Source organism: Barbus barbus (genome assembly GCF_936440315.1).
Source record: "Barbus barbus genome assembly, chromosome: 30".
Lineage (NCBI taxonomy): Eukaryota > Metazoa > Chordata > Actinopteri > Cypriniformes > Cyprinidae > Barbus > Barbus barbus.
Window position 1 is genome coordinate 3,890,068 of NC_136758.1, and position 24,480 is coordinate 3,914,547.

The window sequence follows — 24,480 nt, forward strand, 5'->3', positions numbered from 1 at the left end:
CCTCTGCCTACGGCGCTCCAAGTATCGATCCGATCTAGGGGTCAAAGGAAAGGGCTTGTCGGCATACAGGGAGAATGCAGAGAGGTCAACAGGTCACAGAAAACTGAAAGATCCACCACGGTGATAGAGGTGGCACTCATATTATAGATCTCAGGGGAGCTGTTGAGTAAGGTGAGATGTATGTGACTCAGCAGTTTTCCAGTCCGACATAAACACTCTAAAAGCTTTAATGCACCATTTCTGAGATAGGAATGCTTAAAGTGCCCCTATTACGGGCAATGAAAGGTTCATATTTTGGTTTTGGGAGTCCCAAACAACAGGTTGACATGCATGCATGGTCAAAAAATACTTTCATTGTCTTATATGCATTTATTTTGACCTTATTACAAATGGGCGGACCATATGCTAATGTTTCATGTTGACGTCGACATGAAACGACTTGGGATTCGTTTGAAAAATAACTAGTTTAAATGATTCAGAGTCGACTCTTTCTTTTGAGAGACAATAACTTTATACACGGCGCACTTTCAGATTTAAAACTTTGCAGGATGTTTTCATTCACTTAGAGCTGTGTTACACACTGCATGAAAGCTCATTTTAAAAAATCCATAACAGGGGTACTTTAAGTAAATTCTGACGCTGTGGAAAGAGCCAGGAAGTGGGAACAAAAACTGCGTCTCTCTGAAATTGGTCACTGGTCAGTAAATGGCAACGGCAGTGAAATGTAGAGCATAGTCACTACTTGTGACAAACCATTGAAATCATGCAAATCGATTGCAAGCTTTAGTAATCATTTTCCTGATAAAATTCAGATTGTCAGATGTCCAATCAGACGGAGCTTTTTTACTCTTTGAGTCACAGACTGGTAAAGGCTTTAATGTGACAAGCAATGAGGGAAATAATCAAGCAAACAAACCGCTACTATAAAAGGCAATTGGCAACAGCAGCACTTTTTAAAAGAAGATATAATAAGATGGAGCCATCAAGGCAGACGCATCTCAAGTCAGAGGTGGGCAGTGCAGGTTCTTTGAAGAGCTCTTTTGTATCAGACACAGGGCTCTTTTTGATAAAAAGCTCCAGCATTTATAAAGCCCTCCTCACCGAGACAATGAGATTAATTCACACGCGAATATGCATTGGGTGCTGAATAATCAGCTAAACATGCCGATCTGAATGGACGTGGATTGGAAGAGAGAATCTGTGATCCTCTTGTAAGGTATGAATAAAGCTGTTGAACAATGCTGCAAAATCTGACAAGGACCAAAATCTACTTCTAGTTTCAGTAAAAAAAAGGTTATATCAGTCTTTCTACAGTATCAGTGGTCTCAGCTTTAAATCATGCCTTTACCACACGCTGTTTATTAGGAACATGCAACCAATACAATTTGACCAATGACAGTCAAAGATGAATTACATAGTTAAGTGTTTTAATGGCCACAAATGAAGACCATGACACTGCGACGTGTGTGTGATAGAGATAGGTCATGCGGACTAACCCAGCGTCGTGTTGAGGACGGTGTATTACGTTAAACATAGTCTTTGCTATGAAAATGCACCCTAAGAAATGTGTCTGATCAGGGTACAGTAACATCAGTAACATGAAACCAGCCTACAGTAACTACACATAACTCTCTCACGATTCATTAGTAATTCGGGAAATCCATAATTAGTCCATAAAAACGTGTAGCTTGAAAATATGTAATTCTGCACATTCCTGATGTGTGACATGTCCAATATGTGGAGTTGACCAGCTTTCTGTTCTTTTAGTAAAATAAAACAATATAAATGGTTTTAATAGTTTTAATTTCAGAATGCTTGAGTATTTCTGAATATTTGAAAGACACAGTTTAATGAATTTTTCTTTGTTCAGTTTGTTTTGTTGGTTCTATTTGTTTGAAAATTGTTTACAAAATGCAGTTTACTGTAATAAATTCTTGGAGAAAAAATTGTGATGTACTGATGAATGCTCGAAACTGCTACATGGAATTGTTTATTTGTAATTTATTCATTTGATTTTAAAAACTTTAAATAAGCATGCTAGTTTTATTCATTTTATTTCAGTTGTAGTTGTAATTATTTTAGTACATTAAATCAACTAAATGAAAATGAGAAATATTGCTTTGGCAACTAGCTGAAATAAAGTAAGTTTTAAGCTTTTAATTAATTTTGTGTCTCAGCTAGTTTATTTCGAGTAGAAAACTTATGGTTTTAGTTAACAATAATACCCCTGGAATTAGTATCACTATGAAATCACTGTTGTTTTTTTGATCACTTTTGGTTTTTAATAGACTGGTTTAGCAACTCTTTCTCCCATTTTCTCTTTTCACTTTTTTTTTTTTTGTAATATCTGCCTGCAGGCGCTCCGTGCAGTCAAGCGCACTGTTACGAGGCAACAATTAAGCAGGATGTGGAAGCCGGCACCTGGTCCAAGGCATTCAGTGGCTTTCAGCAGCAGCTGACTGTACAGTGTCCTCCACACCAGGTGGTCCTCCTTCAATGACATTAGCTAGTGACTCCAGGGTTAATAAAGGGCCCGCATTGGCCCAGTGTGCTTGCACAAATCCCATTCACTTAGCCACAGACACTGGCTCTTTAAATGGGCTGACCAAACAATGTGCTCTCCCAACACCCACATAAAGAGAGCTCAAACACACAATCTGGGAATGTTACTTGTCATCAGAAAGCATACAGGCTGTCTTTAAAATGTAAATACATCTTATGGATGTACTGCTGGAGCTGCTGTATGTTGTGCCACTTCATTCCTACAAAAAACTGGGCTCCTTTCCTGCACAATTACAGTGTTGTGGCAATGCAAACCTATCTATATTTTATTACATTGATCCTGAGATCCTTTTATGTTTGTTTACATAATAATGAGTTCAAATAATCAAGCAGCACTTCATCTAAATCAGCAGATTTTTAGCTTCGGTGTACATTCAATTATATTTGTGTTTTATTAAAATTAATGAACACAGCACAATATCTTTCAGGGATTAAAAATCATGAACCATGTTACGGTGATGCAAAGTTTTGAATCGTGACACTTATAATAATAACTCAATAACAAAACTGTCAAGATTTTGTAATAATTAAGATTTTGCTCACTAAGGCAGCACTTATTTGATCAAAAATGCAGTAAAATAGTAATATTGTGAAATATTTTTATAATTTAAAATGACAGTTTGAATTTATATATATAAAAAAAAAAAAAAAATCATTACTGTGATGCAAAGCTGAATTTTCAGCATCATTATTCTAGTGCAGAGGTGGGCAAACTACGGCCCGCCGGAGTTTTCAACCGGCCCTTGAGGCAGTTGGTCCAAAATGGCTAATTTGATGCAATATTAGTATAATCCAATAGATGGCGCTGTAGCATGTAGTGCGGTATATAACCCCTGATTTGCGGTGCGTCACGGCTCCGGCACGGGCACCGGAGCCGATCGTGGCCACTCTAGTCAATGCTTGGGTTCACACCAGCTGCACCATAGCATGTTTCAGAAGCATCCCAGAAGCGGCTCTCCACGCTGCTTCGCTAAAGATAGTCCCCTAGTCTATTTTTGACAGATGCCGCGTCCAAGCCGCACAGCTCAAATACAAAATAAAAAGTCAAAATATACACAGTGCACAAAACTGGCACAATGTTAATAGTTAATCGTTTTAAAAATGTGAAAGTGTTTATTTTAAAAAAATTGCATGGGTACCGTTTTAAAAATATTTAAAATGCTCTGTAGATTTTCCAGTGTAAGAGAACAAATGCTAGTGTTATTCTCCTGCTCAGGGGCACTATAATTTAGTGGGAAAAACATTGAAATAATTTAACATTTTATCTTGCAAAGATTATGCTTTCTTCTTTTGTTTTCCACACATTTATATGAAAATGGATATAGTACTGTATTTTCCGGATTATAAATGACGTTTTTTATCATCCGAAATGTTCTGCGATTTATATTCCAAGCTGACTTATATAAAGCAGTTAAGGTCAAGTACAAAGCGCACACATTGGTGATAAATGAGAAATGCAAGCGAGTTTGTATTGTGCATTTTACAGCAACCACGCCGCTAGTTTCAGTTTCACTTTAAATATTTTTGTCATTATACTTCTGGGAGATCAAGACAAAACCTATGGGCTGGTGTGGAGGAGGAGCTATAAACACTTTCCGGTCATTCTCATCCTCACTTCACAGCTTTGCGCACCAACCGTGAATAAGACTCATATACATGACAACAGCTATAGATCTGTAGTGGCTCTGCCACAGTAATTAAAAGGCTGTATGAAGCGTTTGAAACCAAGACGTGCAAATCACAATGAAATGCTAAGTGCTTCCATTTCAGCAACACACTGGATTGTCTGGCAATCAAAAGGAGCAGCAAAAATAAAACCAATCACAGACACGTAATGAAGCTCCAAACAGGCGCTCAAAAGTGAAAAGGTGTCTGGTTGAGGCACTACCTTACAATGAGAATTTCCTAAACAAGCAAATTAACAGGAATCACAGGGAACATTACGGCATTATTACAGGCATCCGGCGTAAGGTTCAGATGGAGGAACATTAGCAGAGCTTAGCCCTTCACCAAGCAAACTGCACTCTTCTACTTCACAATGTAAAGAACCTCCATTTCCACATCAAAGCCAGACTGGAAAAAAGCAGGATGCACACTTTTATGTCGCTCTGTGGTTTTTGCTGTTGTTTTGTTTATTTGCCCATCCTCTTCGCAGAGACTCCGTTTTGTGTGAACATGCAAATGGAGAGACACAAGGACATCCTTTAGCTCAGAACAATCACAGGCAGCGTGTGGAGGAGCCGTCTCTGCCTTTGAACTGTTTAAAGTGGTATTAAATGGCCAACTTATAAATAATCAACTAATTCCTCTTTAAAGATATCCGCCAGTGGGGCACTGGAGACCGAGAGCGCTGTAGTCTTTAAAGAAGCAGCCCTCTGTGGACCGGATGCGCAGTCAAATAACCGCACTCAGAAAAAACTACTGTTTATGATCAAATTTGAAATCTACGCAACCATTTGCAGCTTGCAAAACTTGCAAAAAAGTGCTTTACTTATGCATGCTGCAGGTTGCCCCCTCAGTATATTTCTCCGTGTTGGAACGACGTTTCACTAAACGTCAGAGAGAATCCTCAAGCTCATTGGCTGCCGCCTCTGTAGATATGCTAATAGCATAGTGAAAATTATATAATAGAACATACTTATTATTAAAAAGAAGTTCATGCTGCTCCATGTTGATAGATGGCAGTGCAGCATCACAAGGAACAGCAATGCTAATGCTAGCTAAACAACTACTGAGTGCATCTTCAAGGCCCAGTCCCAAATGGCACCGTAAACCCTCGCTGTCTTCCTCTGAGTCCAATCTTTCGTGACGTAATGTCGCTTTGACTACCAGGTAGAAGTCTGCAGAAGTGTGCATCGAGGGCGCATAGCAGCCGCAAAGGGGGCGCTCACGAGCACCCTTCTGAAAGATAAAATGATGTATGGCACACCCTATGGCCTCGTGGACTTGTGCACGCAATGGCCACTGTAAGAAAGTCCTCGAGAATTAAAAAGAAAGTGCACATGAAGCGAGCCATTTTTAACAGGGCCTACCAGACACTTTATTTGTGGTGCTCTCTGCTCCTCTGCTATGTTTCTATGGACAGAGTATTACCTTAACCCTGTAAAGACTGACATATGAAATAACAGTCAAATATTGATATACAATATAGAATTTGATGAAATTGAACAGTTCATTGAAACTTTATATTAAATGTAAAAAATGCATTTTTGGTTGAGTATCATATTTGATGCATCAATATTTTTGGCTCATTTATTATGACAGTAAGAATGTGGAGTTCATACTCAAGAAGGAAAAAAAGAAGGTGCTGATATTTATATGGCCAAAAAGTAAGATGAAATTCTGATAGCTTGTATGTTAATGATGAGATCGTTATAACAGTATAGCAGATAAATAAAATGATATAAATATCAGTCACTCTATATCTCCAATAATATATCTAATCTTTATGATCAAAACATATAATGCAAAGCAATATGATTGAGCGATTAACAAATAAACGCTCCTGAAAATCCTGATGATCATATTTAAGACTTTTCTTAAAAAAAAGGACATCTGCATAATCAAGTAAAACAAAGCTGTTTCAGTCCAGTGAGTGTTCATTTTGAATACTAACAATAACAGTTCATTTATAAAAATGTCGAAAGATTTCACAGCAAAAAAAAGTTTTGATCGCGTCGATCATTTAGAGGCCTTAGAAATTTGTGTATAAAATATGATAAAGTTGACTTTATAGGGTTAAATACTTTTCCTGTGCTCATACTCAATACCCAAGAATATTCCTCATGAGAAGTCATTTCTCATTTATGAAAAAAAATTGCCCTTTATACACCTATACTTTATCTGTTGTAGTGTGCTATTATTTTTAAATTAGAGTCAATGCTGATTTACAAAAACAACAAAGAAAAAACGTATCACGGGACGTACAGTATAGTCGGCGGCTTATATGGTGGCTGACATTTGAGTGACATTTAGGGAAGAATTGGATATGTGTGGCATAAGAGAGGATAAGCAGACTTCATTCAGGCCCGGAGAGCTCCGGGAGATTGAAAGGCAATCAGAGCACTGCTGATATTCACCGATCGAAGACTCTCTCACCATTGGAGGATTTCAGTATCACAAGAGCCCTAGAGGCAGTATTCTTATCAGCAGCGGCCTCAGACAAAGAAACCTCCCGAATGAGAGATGAGCTTTAACGAGGGCCGCCACTGAACAACTGTGACGATTAGCGAGAGGAGAATCAGGCATGCGTGAAGACGCAAACACAAAGACACGCAAGCCCTCTCCCGCAAACAAACGCGTATACATCCTGGCACGCACGAGCCTCGAGACGCCAGAGATCTTTTGAGAAAGACCATCGTGCGAAGAATACCTCCGCTGCCGCAGGCAATCTCATTCTAATGAGCGAGAAACAAAACACAAACAAAACAAAAGCAACAGTGCTCTGGAAACACGCGCTCTCGTACATTCAAATACTCCCACACTTAAGTGCCCAAGCTTGCCAGAATTGCTCATTATCACTCCCTTTACAAGACTATAGACAAAGCGCTAGAGACAAAACCCACACACGGCTCATCAATGCGAACGCGTTCATTGTGCACACGGGCGACAAACAAAAAGCGGAGCGACATCCATTTGGATAAGCTGAGCGGGCTAACAGCTTTCTCCCAGAGTTGGCAGCCTGAGGAGGGAGGAGAAGAAAGTTCATTAATTAAACAGGGCTTGGGCAGACAGATGGAACCGCTAGCTGGATGCTAATTACTCTGAGAAGACGAGCAGGTTTAACACTCGTCCTCCCCTCCTCCGCCATCAATCACAATTAGCACGGCTCCGAAACGTCCATCCTTGCTCGGCGGACCAACAACAGGATGAGCGAGAGACGGAGATAAAAAGAAACAGAGGCAGGAACTATGCTCAGCTACAGCACTTCATGTCCGTTTAGAGATTTTTCCTTGGGTATGGACGGGAGGGTCATGTGCGACAAACTTACCAGACCAAAATTTCTAGTGACCGAATACAGGTCAACCAATATCTACACTGGCTGAGTGTCTCTGGCTCAAGAACGTAAGCTCTTCGAGTCTAACATTTACATTATATTTGAAATCAAGTTGCAGTTAAGCATGAGAGAAATGTATGTACACTATCATTCAAAAGTTTGTGATCAGTAAGTCTATTTATTTGATCAAAAAGACAGTAAAAACGGCAAATATTGCAAAAATATTCAAATTTATGTCTTCTCTTTGAATATATTTTATTTCTGTCATCAAAGCTGAATTTTCAGCATCGTTACTCCAGTCTTCATTGTCACATGATCCTTCAGAAATATACATTTAATTTAATTAATTAATATGCATTCTAATATGCTGATTTGTTTCTCAAGAAACACGTATTATTATTAACGTTGAAAAACCTTGATACTTTTTTTTTTCTCACAATTCTTTAATAATCATAAAGTTCAAAAGAACAGTATTTAATTAATAAGGAAATAATCTGTAACCGTATTGCCACTTTTGATCAATTTCATGAATCCTTGCTGAGTAAAAGTATTAATTTCTTTTAAAATATAATACAAATATATATATATATATAATTATTAATAGTAAAAAAACAAACAAAAAAAAAAAATATATATATATTTATATTTTTTATATATATATATATATATATTTTTTTTTTTTACTACAAGAGTGGTACAACCATCAATGTCAAGTGAGTAGGGGACAGACAGGTAATTATATAAATATTCCATCTAAACAAGAACAGACAATTTCACTGGGTACATGAAAACACGATGTGTTTGTAGAGCATTTGATGTTAAAATCAAATCTACACCCTTGCTTGGAGGCAATCGTTTCCCCATTGTTTCACATTTAATACGGTTGTCTCCCATGTGCACAAAATAAACAACAACACAGCAGAAAACACTATGGCAGAATGCAAAAACACAAGCTGGCAGGTGCCAACAGGAGCCGCTCTCACGCTTACAGGCGCTTTAGTAACGTCACTCCTGAGGGAGCATTAATAAAGGAGCAAGCTCTGCGTAACTCTACCTCACACACACACACACACACACACGCTGGGGGATCCCACCCTGATCTGGCAATGGCTCCTCCATTCACAATAGTGGCAGAACATAGACAGATGTCAAGCATGAATGCCTAATGGAGTGCTAGTGATTTTTTTTTTTTCATTTTGTGTGGGAGGAGACGGAGGTTCAAGTTTAAATGTAGATTGTCAAATTCAATCGCACTGGTGCAGACGTTCTGTGACGTTTCTCTGTCCGAGAAACAAACACCCAGTAGCTGCTACAACTAAGCTCATTTTTAAATGATATACTGTCCTTACTAAAGCAACCATTGCTATTCCTATAGCGTATGAATACAATTTTGATGTAAAGTAGTATAATGTAAAAAAATAAAAAATCTTGATTGGAACCTCTCCATTCCACAAAATATTATTTATGGTGGAAAAAGGTTGTTTAGATTTTTAAAATGTTCTTCACTAAGAAAACGAAAAGAAAAAAGGTTCTTTGGGGAACTAAAATCTTTCTTCACTCTTAAAAATGAAGTTTCTTAATTGCCATTTATGGTTCCATGAAGAACATTTAACAACCATGGAACGTTTGTATTGGAACTTTTCGCTAAAATGTTCTTTGGGAAGCCAAAAAAAGCCCCTTTATTTTTAAGAGTCCAGAACACCCCGCCAAGCACTCAGAATTAGTTTTGGATGAGCAAGCACCACAAAATTGTCTTTAGAAACTGCAAAAATTAAGAAAGAAATTAATTCCCATACCCACATCCTCTTTACAAGCATTAAAATTGTGCTTAGAGAGCAGCAAAACAGAAGGAAAAGGGGAATATCATCAAGTGCGTATTTCATCTCAGGTTGATAAAGTATGAAGAAGTTTGACCCAGTAGCATGCTGTACTGGTATCGAATTCGACACGGCTCGATGACCCAGGAGTCTTCCTGCTCCCTGCGGAAATTTGATTAAAAAAGCTATTGAGGATTCCGAGCATGATGATGATGTGCAGAAAAAAAAGCCCAGGCAGAGCCAAGGCTGGATAAACATGAAGTACATGAGATTCATGCACACACCTATTACATCTGCCACCTGTTTTTGTCCTATTTTGTTGTTCTGTCACGGAGTTGTTTACTGACCTGTGTTTAAGTCCTGGCTTTACCATAAGAGAAAATCCCCCACGGGCATTTGTGTGTGTGTGTGTGTGTGTGTGTCACTATTCTTTGTTCCAGGCATCACGAGCAGCAGAGAGAGAGAGAGAGAAGAGTAATGCTATGAGTCATTCAGTGTTAGAGAGAGAGAGAGGGTGGGTGGCTGGGTGGGAGAATACTTCAGTATTTCATATAAAGAGGCAGCAGTAAGACGCCATATGCCATATGGGCAAAACTGACTTTCCACTCATGGCTGGGCTTGACAGGCCTGTGGATGGGAAATAAAGAAACCTCCATTCAGACTTTTAGGTTCACTCAACTATTGTCTCAAAAACTCAACTATTGTCTCATTAAGCCAATACATTTTATATATATATATATATATATATATATATATATATATATATATATATATATATATATATATATGAAGAGTTCAGAAACCTCCAAGTGCCACCATTATAGTTATGTTCAGTTATTTCACTTTAATTGCACAGAAAGGACCTATACATTGCCATTAGAGTAAAATTACTGAACCTAAACATAGGAGCCAAATAAAAATGCTATCGCCTATATAACAATAATGACAAAGCAAGAACAACAGGAACAACAACAAAAAAAGGTTCAAGAAAAGTCAAAACAATAATCCTATTATAAAGCATGTAATTTATTAATGCAGGGAACTCATAAGCCTTTAATATTTCAGCAATATTGTTCAATTTAAAATTCTTTGTTCAGACAACTGGTTAACTAGTTAAGACAGCATGCTGATGGTATAACTTGGCTTTTATGTAGTTATTCACATTTTTTGTAAGTAATTCACAGTTCTTATCAAAAGTCAAAAGGTCCCATAAACTGAAAAATATGTATATATCCCTTTCCACGTTGCATGTTTAATTTAGAACATGATGTTCAATTGGAAATCTTGGAAAACTATTGTTTTGCTTTTTAAATTAACATTTGTATTGAGTTGTTTCATTTCTCCACTACTAGCGTCACTACATTGAATAGTCAGGAAACTTGAATAACTGAGCAATGAGGAAAGCACGACATATCATATTTACCATTTGGAAGTGTCAAATAATGAGTCAAGAAATCACCCATCAAATCAGAAATGGAACGCAATAACAAGTGCAGTATGGAAGAATGCTATTCAAAACACAGTCCTGAACGTGTGCAGGTCTGGACAAGAAGAGAAGGACACAGAGAGACAGGGTGGGAGAGTGAGTTGGCGTAACTCAGTGATCTGAACACACTGGACGATGTCAGGGCCTCCAGTAACAGCTGGCGAGTTGGGAGACCCACTTAAGCAGACAGGGGAGGGGACTCTTCAGTGTTCTCCATACAGCCATTTGGAGAAACTGCTGCACCATTATTTGAATGCTGTTATCTACTATTATATTATGTTGGTCTATTTTTGCAGTATCATTAATTTCATGGCCTCAAACATCATGCAAAAACAGTTAATGGGGTCACTGGGACAGCCTCTTCCAGTTTAACTAAATGGTTCTTAGCCAGAATAATCTGCAAAGTGTCGACAGTCAAATGTCAGACTCTGCATTACAATACTGAGAGGAAGTAGGCTCGACCCTGACCCTGACATTTCAATATAGCGCATGGATCTTGTGATTTAATAAGCAACTAATATGAACACAGTCAGATCTGTGCTATATGGACGGATGGCCACAATGACAACCAGACAATCACATTCATAATCCTCATTCTAAATCGCTGTATTACGGCCTACATGAGACAACATCCTCAACTCACCCTCAAATATCCATCACGGGTGCTAAAAGCTGAATCGTGCATGACTGACGGCGGCCAGGAACAGATTATGGCTATTGATTGGTGCCTAAAGATGGATCTGAGCCTGGAGGAGAGAGGGAGTAACTCCATTGATTCTTGTTCAGCAGGGGAGGCAGCACAGAGACTGAAGGTCAGTGAATAAGCTTCACTTCTTAAAGGCCACTGGTCTGCCATCGCAAACCCCACGTGGACTGAAGCATGTTAACTTCACACAGAGACTGACAGAAAGAGAGTGAAGAGACAATGACACACTGACCTTAGACCAAGGAAGGGCTCAGTGGTAAAAGAGTTAAACCAGCTGGCCACTTGTCAACTCTACATAACTCAATGATGATACGGGATGTCATGCACATGGACAGCTGATAGAAGCAGTAGACCTGTATCTTGCAAGTCAACGCAAAGCTGGCTGAATTAGGAAAAACAGCACAGCGCAAGCATACACCATTACCATGGACAGCATCTGAAGCCCTGTTCACACCCAGACAAACATTCGGTGTGACAATTCATGCACTAAACTATTTCATTTGAATGAACGGCTGCCAATGCTGTTAAGTGACTGACAGGAACATTTGCATGCCTTCAGTGCGATCTGAGGTTCTTTTAACCAAGAGCTGTTCTAATCTCTTTTGCATCGCACTGAGAAGAAACCTAGCCAAACGTTTGGATTCACCACTTAGTCTCCTACCCAGAGCTGCTGCTGTTACTTTAAATCATGACTTGGTGGTGCTCGCAAACAGTGTCTGGATTCAAGCGCAATTAAAAAATAAAAATAAAGCTCTCAAATTTTTTTAAGACCTTTTTTTGATAAGAAACTACAGCCTTTGTATATTTTATTATTATTATTATTATTATTATTTTTAATTTGTTTGCAGAACAGGACATAATGTAGTTAGACAAACCATGGTAAGATGACATAAATACAAAATAAACATAACGACAAAAAAACAAAGAAACTTGGTTTTACATGCGAATATGTCCTGTCCAGTTCTTTCTGAAGACTCGCTGATCAACTCACAGCTCAAAGCACTTCAGATTACTATAATAATCTTTTATCTCTTTTAATTACTACAATCATTTAAGACTTCATTATTAAATTGGAGTTTATCCTGATTTAAAAAAAAATATTTACAACTATTTTTTAAGATGTAAAATTCTTATTTTTAGAACAACCTTAAGAAAAGATAAGGCCACTTTTTTCAATACAAAATATTTGTAACTTTATTTTTAAGTTAGACAATAATATGAAAAAAGCAGTTAAGAAATGTATGCTTAATCACATTTTGTGAATCTTCTGAACAGTGAACAGCAGAGGAAGAATCTGGAACTGCCTCTCATTTTTGTATTCATGTATTTAGTGTTATCTGATATACATCATAGCAAACACAAAAACCTAAAAGGCTGTTTAGAAATGTGTAAATAATGTTTGATTTGCTTTCTTCTCCATCACAAGCAAGTGTCAGAAAGTTACATAGCGCTTTGTGTCCCAGAGGGATCATTTTTTTGATCTGTTAAATTTTGGAGGGATTTTACTGTAAATGGTATTATACTGATGTTTTTTTTGTCACATAATTTGTTTTGTATTTTCCTGCCCAGAGACAGAAGATGAAATTTAGCTCTGTAGCTAATTCTGGGGCAGTTTTCTGACTGTCTATTGTCCCTGTCAAATAATGAATTACATAAAATTAAAATACATTTTTAGTCATAATGTAAATGTAAAAAAAAAGAAAGAAAAAAAATCAGCTGGCTCGAGTCTAGTGTATTTAAGTTTGACATGGCTTGTCACTGTCATTACATGGACAAGATTACATGGACATTTCTTTTCCTCTCCTTTTGTGGTGTGAAAAAGAAAGGTCATACGGCATTAGAACAACACTGGGGTGAGTAAATAATGACTGAACTCTCATTTGTGTGTGAACAATCCCTTCAAGAGAGCCCAATCTGCTCCTGAGAAATATGAGCAATATCAACACGAGTGAGAACATGAAGGAACAAAAGGCTCATGCATCAGCTAAAGATGCATTTTCTTCATTTACTGATCTTGTAATATATCCCAAGTTTCTCTGCGCAGGGCTTCAGCATGACCCACTTCAAACTCGCAGCAGCTGATGAATCAATAATCACAACACATTATGTGCAATGTGAAAGGTGTCAGCAGGAGCGGGGACTCTCCATTCAGCTAAGCTAAGTCCTTTGGAAAAGCATAATCCCAGAACCGGGCGGGATAGAGATCCATAGATTAGCTCTGCACATTCACCTGCATACACGGACAATAGAAGGCAAGGGTGTGGGATAGCGCAGGGCACAGGGGTGGATTGCAGTGCCCCATGCCAAGCGCTGGTGGTCATTTCACCAAAACCCATCCAATTAGAGCTGAGTGATGGTGTAGCCCACTGGAGGCCCCTCCATCTCTGCGGCAGGGCCAGAGAGAGACACCTGCTTTTATCAGCCTGTGCAGGGAGCACGAGGACTCGCTTTGAAGAAATATTCAACTAATTACGCTGGAGCACCAAGCACAACAAGCAGGAAGATTGCAGGGACCCCGACCATTGTGAAGCAGAAAACTCCAGAGAAGATTTCATCTCAGCACAAAAACAGACATCTCTCAGACTGTGAGGCAAGGTCATTGTTCTGACGGGGAGCGACAGACTGTAAGAGAGAGAAGAAAGAGGACTACATTCACACTGCAGGGTTTTTTCCCCCTGATGTGTGATGCAGATCTGTTTTTGGATGAGAGTGTTAATCTGATCATTCCATTCTGGGACGCTTTCACATGTTGGAAATAAACCGGATATGCATAAGATTTTTCATAATGTGACTTCAGTGTGAACAGTCAGGACGAAACCAAAGCGATTTTCGGTCATGCTTTGAGAGCCTGAGATATATAGTCCAAGGTTGCTCTAGACATCCTGAAGTAATTTAAGACAATAGTGACGAGGAGCATGATGAAACTGAAGTAGCAACGGATCTTTTGTATTGTAATTCACATCTGAGTAAGAGAAAATGTAGGGCAGGAGTTGGTTCTATCCATCGGTTGTTGATTTGATGTGAGAGGCCCGTCTGAATGCGAGTTTGCAGTTGATTGTAAGAAAGGGGAGGAGTTTAAGCAAACTAAATGATTGGAGGAGCCTGGCATACATCACAAAATAGAAGTCTGCCGCAATTTTATTGTTAGCTAAAACTAAAACTAATAAATAACATTGCATGAAATGAATCAGAAAAAAAATGAAACAAAGATTACATGGAATGGAATAGAAATGTTGCCTTTGCAACTAACTGAAATAAAAGCTGAAATACTAAAACTGTGAAATTAAATAAACCCAAAATTGAAATAAAAAATATATAGGCTAATTAAAACTATTTGACTAAAACAAAGAGCAATAAAAATGCCAAAAGCATGTAATAAAATGTCTAAAAAATCAATTGCAATGAATACTGAAAATATAAAAATTTACATTTACATTTATTCATTTAGCTGACGCTTTTATCCAAAGCGACTTACAATTGCTATATATGTCAGAGGTCGCACGCCTCTGGAGCAACTAGGGGTTAAGTGTCTTGCTCAGGGACACATTGGTGTCTCACAGTGGATTCGAACCCGGGTCTCTCACACCAAAGGCATGTGTCTTATCCACTGCGCCATGTTGATTAAAAATATATATGCATGGTCTACTAACAACAGCTTTTATAACGTTAATAAGATTACTGCATTTAAAAAAATAGATGAGGTGAATTTTCTTTTAGTGATGACTTGAAAATATTGCCCTGTCTCTGTACCCTCATAATTAATCACTGTTGTTTTACACACGTGGGTCAATATAGGAGCACCGCCTGTTCAGGTCAGTGTCTGACATGGGACAAACTTCATATGTCACAACCTCAAACCAACAACAACATGATTTGGAATCAGGCCTGTGTTGTGAACTTGGACAAAGAGATGGGATGAGCAATGGAAAGACAAACAGAGAACGAGTGAGCGAGATAAACACACACACTTTTGTGTGAGTGTAAGAGGTGACTGTCGAGCAGATGTTCCTGTGACGGACAGATAAGAGACAGTGGTGTAGAAGCAGCCCCCAAAAGCAGATCAATTATTCATAGAGACAGATCAAGTCATTGCAGGAAGCTGTGAAAGCAGAATATCCTTAATGGCCTTTCACACCCTATTCACAAGAGACAATTAACAGTCACACACACACCCACTCACAATAATGATCACACTGATGCAATATCACTGCAGACAGGAAAGAGCAGAATTAAAAATCAGACATGATGCGGCAATATCTACTTATGATCTGTTCCTCATAGCGCTACAGGTGTTAAATAAACGTCACACGCAGTGCTATAGGAATACCTTACTGGTCAAACCGGACCGCTAATCTGAACAATTAATGTCATCAGGCAATCGTTTTTCTCACTTGCCCACACTACCATTCATAGTTTTTGTGTCAGTATCATATATATATATATTTTAATAATTACCTCATTTGTTACAAATGATTTCTCTTTCAAATGTTTTTTTTACTTTCTATTTAGCAAATCTATTTATTATTATGGACACTCAAAGTGTATGGCACTACATATTAACAAACAACCTCATTAATCGCATCACATATCATTGAGATATCAGTGTCAATTTTCAGTGGGAGTCATGTTCACTAGAAAGATTCACAGCATAGGGAACTACAGAGTGGAATAAGACACGCTTAGACTGTGTTCTACCTACAAGTGCAAAATTAGTGTTAAATCACATACAGAACGCTGTGATCTCACAGATAACTGTTACCAACCGTAAAGTCGAAGGATACAAACTCTGGTAAAGTGGCAGTCGAGACTTCACAGCCCTGCTGGCATTGATGCACGTGGCCCGGACCAGACTCGGCAACAGCGTTCCAGTCACTATCGCCCCGTCGAACAGAGGCCCAAAGAAAGGAACCTGCTTGAGACAGAGCAAATAATGAAGAAATACAGTTTTAAGTTTTAAAAGCAGAATCGATTTACATGAATTCTCGACCCCATGTTGCATGCAATACGTGTACAGACAGACTGGAAAGAAATCAATGTGCGGGACAGCTCAATTTAGGGGATGGATAATGCATCACTTCCATTTGCCAAGGCTTGCGTTTCTCGAGTGGATGAAATGAGAGTTATTTGAGTGGAACAGCAGATAACAGTGACACGGCTGAGGGAATTTCACTAATTGCAGCTGGTGACATGCTGCAGGAACCATACATCCGACAGCATCCAGGCCACTCAACGCTCACAACAGTCAAGTCTTGTAAAGGTGACGTTTTTGCAAGCAATTACAAATGATACACGCTCGGTTTCTCTGGGGATCTAGTGGCAGACGCAGGAGGAGGAAGATGAAAGGCAGCTTGACCGCGATGAGAGTGGCGTGCCGACAGTGCAGTAATGGACTTCCAGCATTAGTGCTTTCAGAGAACAGACAGGAAGAGATACCATCCAGCCCTTCCAGCCACAATCTACATCTCCTGACAATCAGCTAAACATCGCACATCCTGACCAAGATCTTAAGACGTCTCGGAAGAGGCATTTCACGTAATATATGAAAATCTGGTAAGTTATGGTGGACGGCTGTGGTTTTTAATGTAACGTAATGTCATTATCTTCACCACGAGGGACGTACCTGGGGTTTTTTCATGATCTGAACAAAGAACATGTGGTTTTTCATCGGGTAGATGATGATGAGGACATCTCCGAAGTCGGTGGGAATGATTCCTCGTCTGTAATCCCGTGTGTGCTCTGACCACACGATGTGCACTTCATCGTTTCCCAAGTGACGAAGCTATGACCAACAAGAGGCAAAAGCATCAATAAATCTGACATGCAAACCAATAAAATACTGTCAACATTAGTCAGAAACATCATGAGGGCTGCACATCAGGGAAAAAACAATCACAGATAATCGTTTTCACTGGGCATATGTATTGAAAAACTAATTCTTAGAAAGACATTGCAAAAAAAAAACTGTTTTCTTCATGATCAACAATTCCACAAAGACATAAAAGACTGTACATTTATTTTAGTACATAACAGCTGAAATTATTTTGGGTATTTTCAATCTGAAGTAAAATGAGCTACAGAAATTGGGTTCATTATGTTTCAGTCATTTAAACAAATTGACTTTAGCCAGAAAATTGGACAGTTTCATTTTACATAAAAATATACATACATTTGTAGGAAATGCATTTTTCGGAAGCTAATTTTTGGGACCCCAGGAATATGAAATACATGGGCGCTGAGAGGAGAGGATTAATATGTAGTTCTAATGTTGAAGCACCAGCAATCTTTTGCAATAATTTGTTCAATGTTGTACACGAGGAAAACTGTATATCAGAGCAGTGGGCTCAGAGATGTGCTACTACTAGCAGTCAATCCTGTAAAGGCGTTTATATTCAGACAGGAGACGCTGTAACAATAACCAGTGCAAACTGGTTCTAAGTATGAGTCAGTTCTGATTCAGATATCTAGAGAGCAGGGAGCATTCTGGAAATGACAGGCAGAATGACGACTTCTTTTAATGCTGATAATCTTGAAATTTTCAAATATCAAACAGTTAATCATGAACATTGAATTGAACTACACGTTGTTTCAGTGGCAATGTGGTTTTGAAATAACACTGTTCCCTTCAGGGATTCATTCATGCAAATCCGAGAAGTTTTGTGTGTCACGAATCATGTGAATGTCCTTTAAAGGTGCTGTATGTAAGTTTTTGACTCCACTAAAGCATAAAAATACCATAATATGTTTGCAGATATTTAAGAAACATGCTACGTTAACATACTTGTTTATCTGAAAAACAATGCTACAGTCAGTTATTCTACTTTGAAAATGTGCGTTCCGGCCCGGAATGTCGGTCTGTGTTTTGGTTTGTGTAACCCGCACACTGCCAGTTTACCCAATTGCATTTCAGCACGCCGGGTTGCCAGTTAGCGGAAAACACAGCGCATTTCATTTCATTCATCTTCATGTTCCTTTTGGTGTCATCAGCCTGGCAACCTGTGTATGCGTCAAGTCTGAGGAGGAGGGGCCGGGTGAAAAAAATCCCCTTTCCAATATTTTGAATTTGGAGTGCAATACCTAATTCAACCACTAGGTCAATCCTACATACAGCACCTTTAAATGTCAAAACAAAATTTCCCGAAAGGTGACAAGTTTGCAAGTATGCAAATGTGCATACCAATCTTTTAAATAATAAATTGAAAAGAAAACAACAAAATGGATAAAAATAAATAAATAAAATCTTACAATGTACTTAACCGAACAATAAATCTACGAAAAAGCGACCTTTTCTATTTATTTCATTTTATTGACTTGAAGAGCATACTATGGAATCTATTGGAATCTATTAAATAAATTGTTAGCGAGCAAACTGAGAATGACGTGATAGAAATGTTTGCTTATATCACCCCAATCCAAGCCTAGCAATACACACATAAAGTGACAAATTATTTTTCATACAACACAACACACAAGTGGTTCTTTCTGGGGCTCACAGCATCATTTACTGTCAAAGACTAAACAAAACACAAGCAGCACATAAAGACTTCATTACAAATAATTAACAACAATTAAGTGGACTATTACCAAAATGCTGAGAAATTAAAATGACCTCTGTAATCAAAAAAGAGGAGTCTTGGAAGCATGTCGCTGCGACGGCGCGGCCTTAAGCGAGCTCCTCTCAATGGGTCGTTAAACATCTGCCGATGCACCCATGCCTAATGAGCCATTACCAAAACATGTCCTCTTCACCAAAAATGCAATTACCACATTTCCCCATAAGCCCTTAATTATGCTAATGGGCTAAAATTAAACAAATCCACAACAAGCTGATTGGGTCGGCGCATACCGATCCATTTGGAGAGTCAGCAGAAGAATTGGCGGCATGTAAACAGGTTGGGCGGGGAGAGGAAATACACAACACATTGTACACATACGCCAGATGCCTTTCTCAATGAAAGGGAGCAGATGTTAAAGACCGCAGACTCTAAGAAACCTGAACTTTAGAATAGGCTTAAGTAGAGCGCTGTGAAGGTGTTGTGGGTGGTTGCTACTCATTTCTAAAATGTTCTATGCGGTTGCTAGGGTATTCTGGGTGGTTGGTGGATTTTTCCCAAACAAGCCGATAGAGTCCATCTCTAAGACCTTCTCATGCGTTGGTCTCCAGATATGGCTCAGGCTTTTCTACCAATCAAAGGCTTTGGGATTTTTCACCCATTTTAGCATCCACCAAAATGACAGTAAAACTTTTTCTTAAATTGTATGATCTGCAGGATAATTCCTGTTTACAAATTAAACACAGATTAATCAGGGTATCAGCACTAATTGATTCAACTGGCTGGGGCACAAACAGGGTAACTGCAAGCATAAAATACTCAAAACATATAAAGTGCCTTAAAACTAAAGTAAAGACAAAATTGCTCTGTTGGCTGTGGAGTCAAGACATTTGCAAATATGATTAAACGATGAATATGAGACAAAACTACAGAATGTCACATTTTATTATTGGGTGATTCAACACAGATGTTTTACCAGCTAAGAAGTTCAGCACTTTTAGAGTTCATCCCTCAATCTGATGTGAGCGTAAGTATTGGAGCAGTTGCCTCACAGGTCTTTCTAAGTGATCAGCTGTGTCCTGTTGCATTAATTCTTCAGATATTAAAAGCAGGGAATGTGTCGTATCAGTTATATCCATTACTTCTGTATTCTGAATCTTGCATTCGATGATGACACACACAAACCAGGATGAAGATGAGGGAGCTGACTTTGAGAGAAAAGCAAGCAATTTGGATGCTAAAAGAAAAGAGGAAGTCAGTTAGAGCTCTAGAAAAAACAAAGGGCATGGAGAAATCAAGAGTTTGGAAACCACCAGCAGCCAACAACTACCTGATCAGCTGAGAAAACAACAGTAGTTGATGACAGAGAAATCAAAAAAGCTATGAACCCTAAAAGACGTGTCTGTAAAATCACCAACAACTTCCAGAAAGCTGGGGTGATGCTCTGACAATCTACTGTCCTCAGGAGACTTTGACACAGAATTACAGATGCTACACAGCAAGATGCAAACCTCTGAACAGCACCAAACATAGAAAGGCAAGATTAGAGTTTGCAAAAAAGCACAAAGATGAGCCAGAAGAGTTTGGGAACTGTGTTTATGTACCGATGAGACAAAGATGAACCTTTATCTAAGTGATGGGAAAGCAAAAACATGGAGAAAAAAAATTGAACTGCAATGATCCCAAGCATACAGCCTCATCTGTAAAGCATGGTGGAGGTGGTGTCATGGCATGGGCATGCATGGCTGCCTCTGGAACAGGCCCTCTCAACTTTACTGATGACTTCATGTATGATGACAGTAGCAGAATGAATTTGGAAGGGTACCAAACCATCTTGCCCACCAATATTCAAGAAAATGCCACCAGATTCATTGGGAAGTGCTTCATATTGCATCAGGACAATGACCCAAACACCCTGCTAGTCCAGTCAAGGAATTTATAAGGGCAAAGAAATGGAAAGTCTTAGATTGCCCAAGTGAATCTCCAGATTTAAATCCGATTGAACATGAACTTCACCAGCTGGAGAGGAGAGTAAAGGCAGAAACTCCCCAAAACAAGCAACAATTGGAATTGGCTGCATTAAAGGCTGGGAAAAGTATTTCAAAGGATGAGAGCAAGAGTCTGGTGATGTCTATGGGTCACAGACTCACTGCTGTGATTGTGCGCAAGGGATCTGCAACTAAATAATATCTTTTATATCTGCCTTATGTTCAACTGTCCCAATACTTATGCTCACATCAATGAGTGGGGTGAACTCTAAAAGTGCTGTTCTTTTTATTCGGTAAAACATGTATGTGTTGAAATGGCTAATAATAAAATGTGACATTCTGTAGTTTTGTCTCATATTCATCTTTTAATCATATTTGTAAATGTCTTGACTCCACAACCAACAGACCAATTCTGTCTTCACTGTTCCAATACTTATGGAGGGCACTGTATATAAATATGAATTCAAATTGCTTTGTGTACCAATACATAAAAAAATAAATACATACTAATTATAGGTTGACTGATACTTATTTTTGCTGATATGACAACATGATGCAGGATATTTAAAATAGAAACAAACCTGAAATACATACATAAGGAATTGATATTGTCATTTTAAAGTGCCAATGCTTTACTATAGCCAGCTGTTGATTCAATGAGATGAGGGACATAAAATAACAGATATAAAAACATTTGCAACTTATTAGAATAGAAAAACCATGAAGTAGACATTGTAACAACCTATCAACAATCACAAGCAATCATTTGGAATAACTATACAGTATTCACTGATTACAAACCATGAGCCTGCAGAATGTGCAACAGCATTGTGTCTTTCACTATTGGTGCATATTTATTAGTTAAACATACACACAAATGTAACCACAAAGGAAAACTGAATTTTCCTTTGGGTCATATATTCCGAGTTGGGGATGTGTCAGTGAGAAAATATGGACATCTTCTGTACATGCACAGTCTGTGTTAATGGTTAATTAATTAAATTTAATTAAATTATTCATATTTATTATTTTTGTAGTTAAACAATCTTAGGCAGAATTTTATGTAGAAAAGGTATATCGCAAACTTGCTTTGGCCAAAGTGACTGAAACCCACCTAAAATTGTAATTATGATTTCCCAACTTGTAAAGCCAAACTTTTTTTTTCTGTCCACAAATTTAGGACCTCTATTAAAAGGTAATTGAGATTTTTTTTCATTTATGATATTTAGGACTTTTTACTACCTTAAATTTGATCAAGATATACTTGTTATTACCTGAGGTATACTTGATATTACCTAAGGATTGTCCAAGTAAGTATAAACAATAATAATAGTGACATTTGCATTAGCAAACACAAAACTATGCGCTCTTAAAAACAAAGGTTCCAAAAAAAGATTTTCACAGTGATGCCACAGAAGAACCATTTCAGGATCCCAAAGAACCTTTCAGTGAACAGTTCTTAAAAGAAGCATTTTTAAGTGTGTAGAGCATGACATACACATACACACTGTAAACACACAGACACTGTGCAAAGCAAGAGATGCCCTCAAGCTTAAACGCTGCCTTGTAAAGAAGCAGCGTCCTTCCCTCTTCAACAAAAGAGTGTGTGTGTGTGTGTTTGTGTGGTTGGATGACCGGCTGCCTCCTGACACCGTGGCCTCGCATGGCAACACCCTCCCAGTAACTGCATTACTAGCCCAGCCAGCTGCTCTGCTCCAATCTGCCCCCCAGCACGCAATTGGATTCAAGAATTCTTCTCTTTTTCTCTCTGCTTTCCTTGCTGTCGGCTCTTCACCCATCTTTTCTCTCGCTACCTCTGAAAGTTGCATTTGTAAATTAGAGGAGTTGCTTCCTGTCTGCCTGTGGCTGATAAAATAGCCCTTTCACCCCTCCCCACACACGTGCCACCCAACAGTCGCCCTCTCTCGCTGCCAGAGCAGGAGCTCTGCAATTATGGGGCCTGATGGCCAAAATGAATCGAGCGCGGCTCACAGCACACACGCTCCCTCGCTACACCGAACGGAGGAAGTGGAGTGTGGCTGCGATGGGCTAATATGAGCTCTGACGGTGAGAGTCTTCAATGTCCGATGAATTTTTCTCTCTGCAGGCCTGCGCATGATCGGATTGAGTGCTCAAACTAAGCAGGTTCCTACCGGCTCATTTTGCCAGCGTTAACCTGCTAACGCATGTCGATCGCCATCCCGCAGACACGGGCGGAATTCGATAGCAGGGCCCTGCTGGTATCCGGCAGGCCTTTGGCCCTTGCGGCGCGAGTTAATGTGCTGATCGGGGCCCCGGTCACAGCGCGCGCAGGAGTCCAGAGAGAGAGAGCTGTTACTAAACCTGCACATGCTCGGCTCCCTCGCTGACGACGGCCTCACAGCTCTCAGCGGTCTGACAGAGCCGTGCAATCAGCAGCACGCTCCAAAAGTCACGCTCTACACGCGTGTCACTCACCTGCTGTCAGGTCTGTACGATGAATTGCATTCATTAAATCACCATTTTAAAACAAATAACAGTGTTTTTAGGGGTAAGCAAACATTCATGTCTAAGATTCTCATAAATGTTTGGTTTTAAGAAAACAAAAAACAAATGCACAGGTCGATAAAAAGTTACAATAACAAACAAAACTTTTTTTTTTTTTAAATGACTTTCCTCTAAAATGTTTCCTTAAAATTTTAAAAACGTATTTTGCGTGTGTGTGTGTACAGTATGCGTGTATATCACATTGGCGATGCTTCTTTGGTGTGATTTTACTGGTCAAGTATTTTCAGTTGACTATGGTGAATGCTTGAATTCTAAACCTTCATCATGCAGTTTTACAGGAATGCAGCCTTCCATGGCATATATAAGCCCATTTTGGTGACCAGATATTAGGGCTGGGAGATATGGCCAAAAAAAAAACATCTCAGTATTTTTTTTTGGCTGAATTGCATATACGTAATATATTTTTATTTTCAATTTTTTTTAATTTTTTTTTTATTTGTATTAAAAAAATTGCAACTATGTAGTCAATGCCATATATATTATATTATATTATGTGCAAAAAAAAATCACATTACATTCAAACATTTTAACATTTCAATCTAAAAACAAAAATAATATTTTTTAAAATGTAAGTTCAGGACAAACTGGATTGTGCACTTTCCCTGCAGCAGCTCACTCAGTGTCCTCTTTTTTTTTTTGTCAAATGCCGCTGTATCAATCAGACTACTTTATATCGATATAAACAGTATTGCCTCAATTCCATGTCATTTATAAAAGAAATATATCGATATATCATACAAACTCGATATACTGCCCAGCCTTACTAGATATTATTACTACATTTGTAAATGTACTCAATTTCTCACTCAATTTTATTGCTTCTCTCTT

General features: G+C 38.6%; 1 protein-coding gene across 9 annotated transcripts in view; it reads right to left on the bottom strand.

Annotated features, from left to right (window-relative positions):
- Positions 1-24,480, bottom strand: part of LOC306850172 (ral GTPase-activating protein subunit alpha-2-like) — a 168,214-nt gene that overhangs the window by 24,279 nt on the left and 119,455 nt on the right. For 5 of the 9 annotated variants that reach the window (XM_079385651.1, XM_079385649.1, XM_079385655.1 and 2 more), the window contains exons 37-38: positions 17,188-17,346; positions 16,349-16,479 (exon numbers count right to left, since the gene is read on the bottom strand). In XM_079385651.1, coding sequence (XP_079241777.1) covers positions 16,349-16,479; positions 17,188-17,346 — 290 coding nt within the window. The remainder of the gene's footprint in view (positions 1-16,348; positions 16,480-17,187; positions 17,347-24,480) is intronic. The other 4 variants (XM_079385652.1, XM_079385650.1, XM_079385648.1 and 1 more) reach the window with 1 other exon arrangement.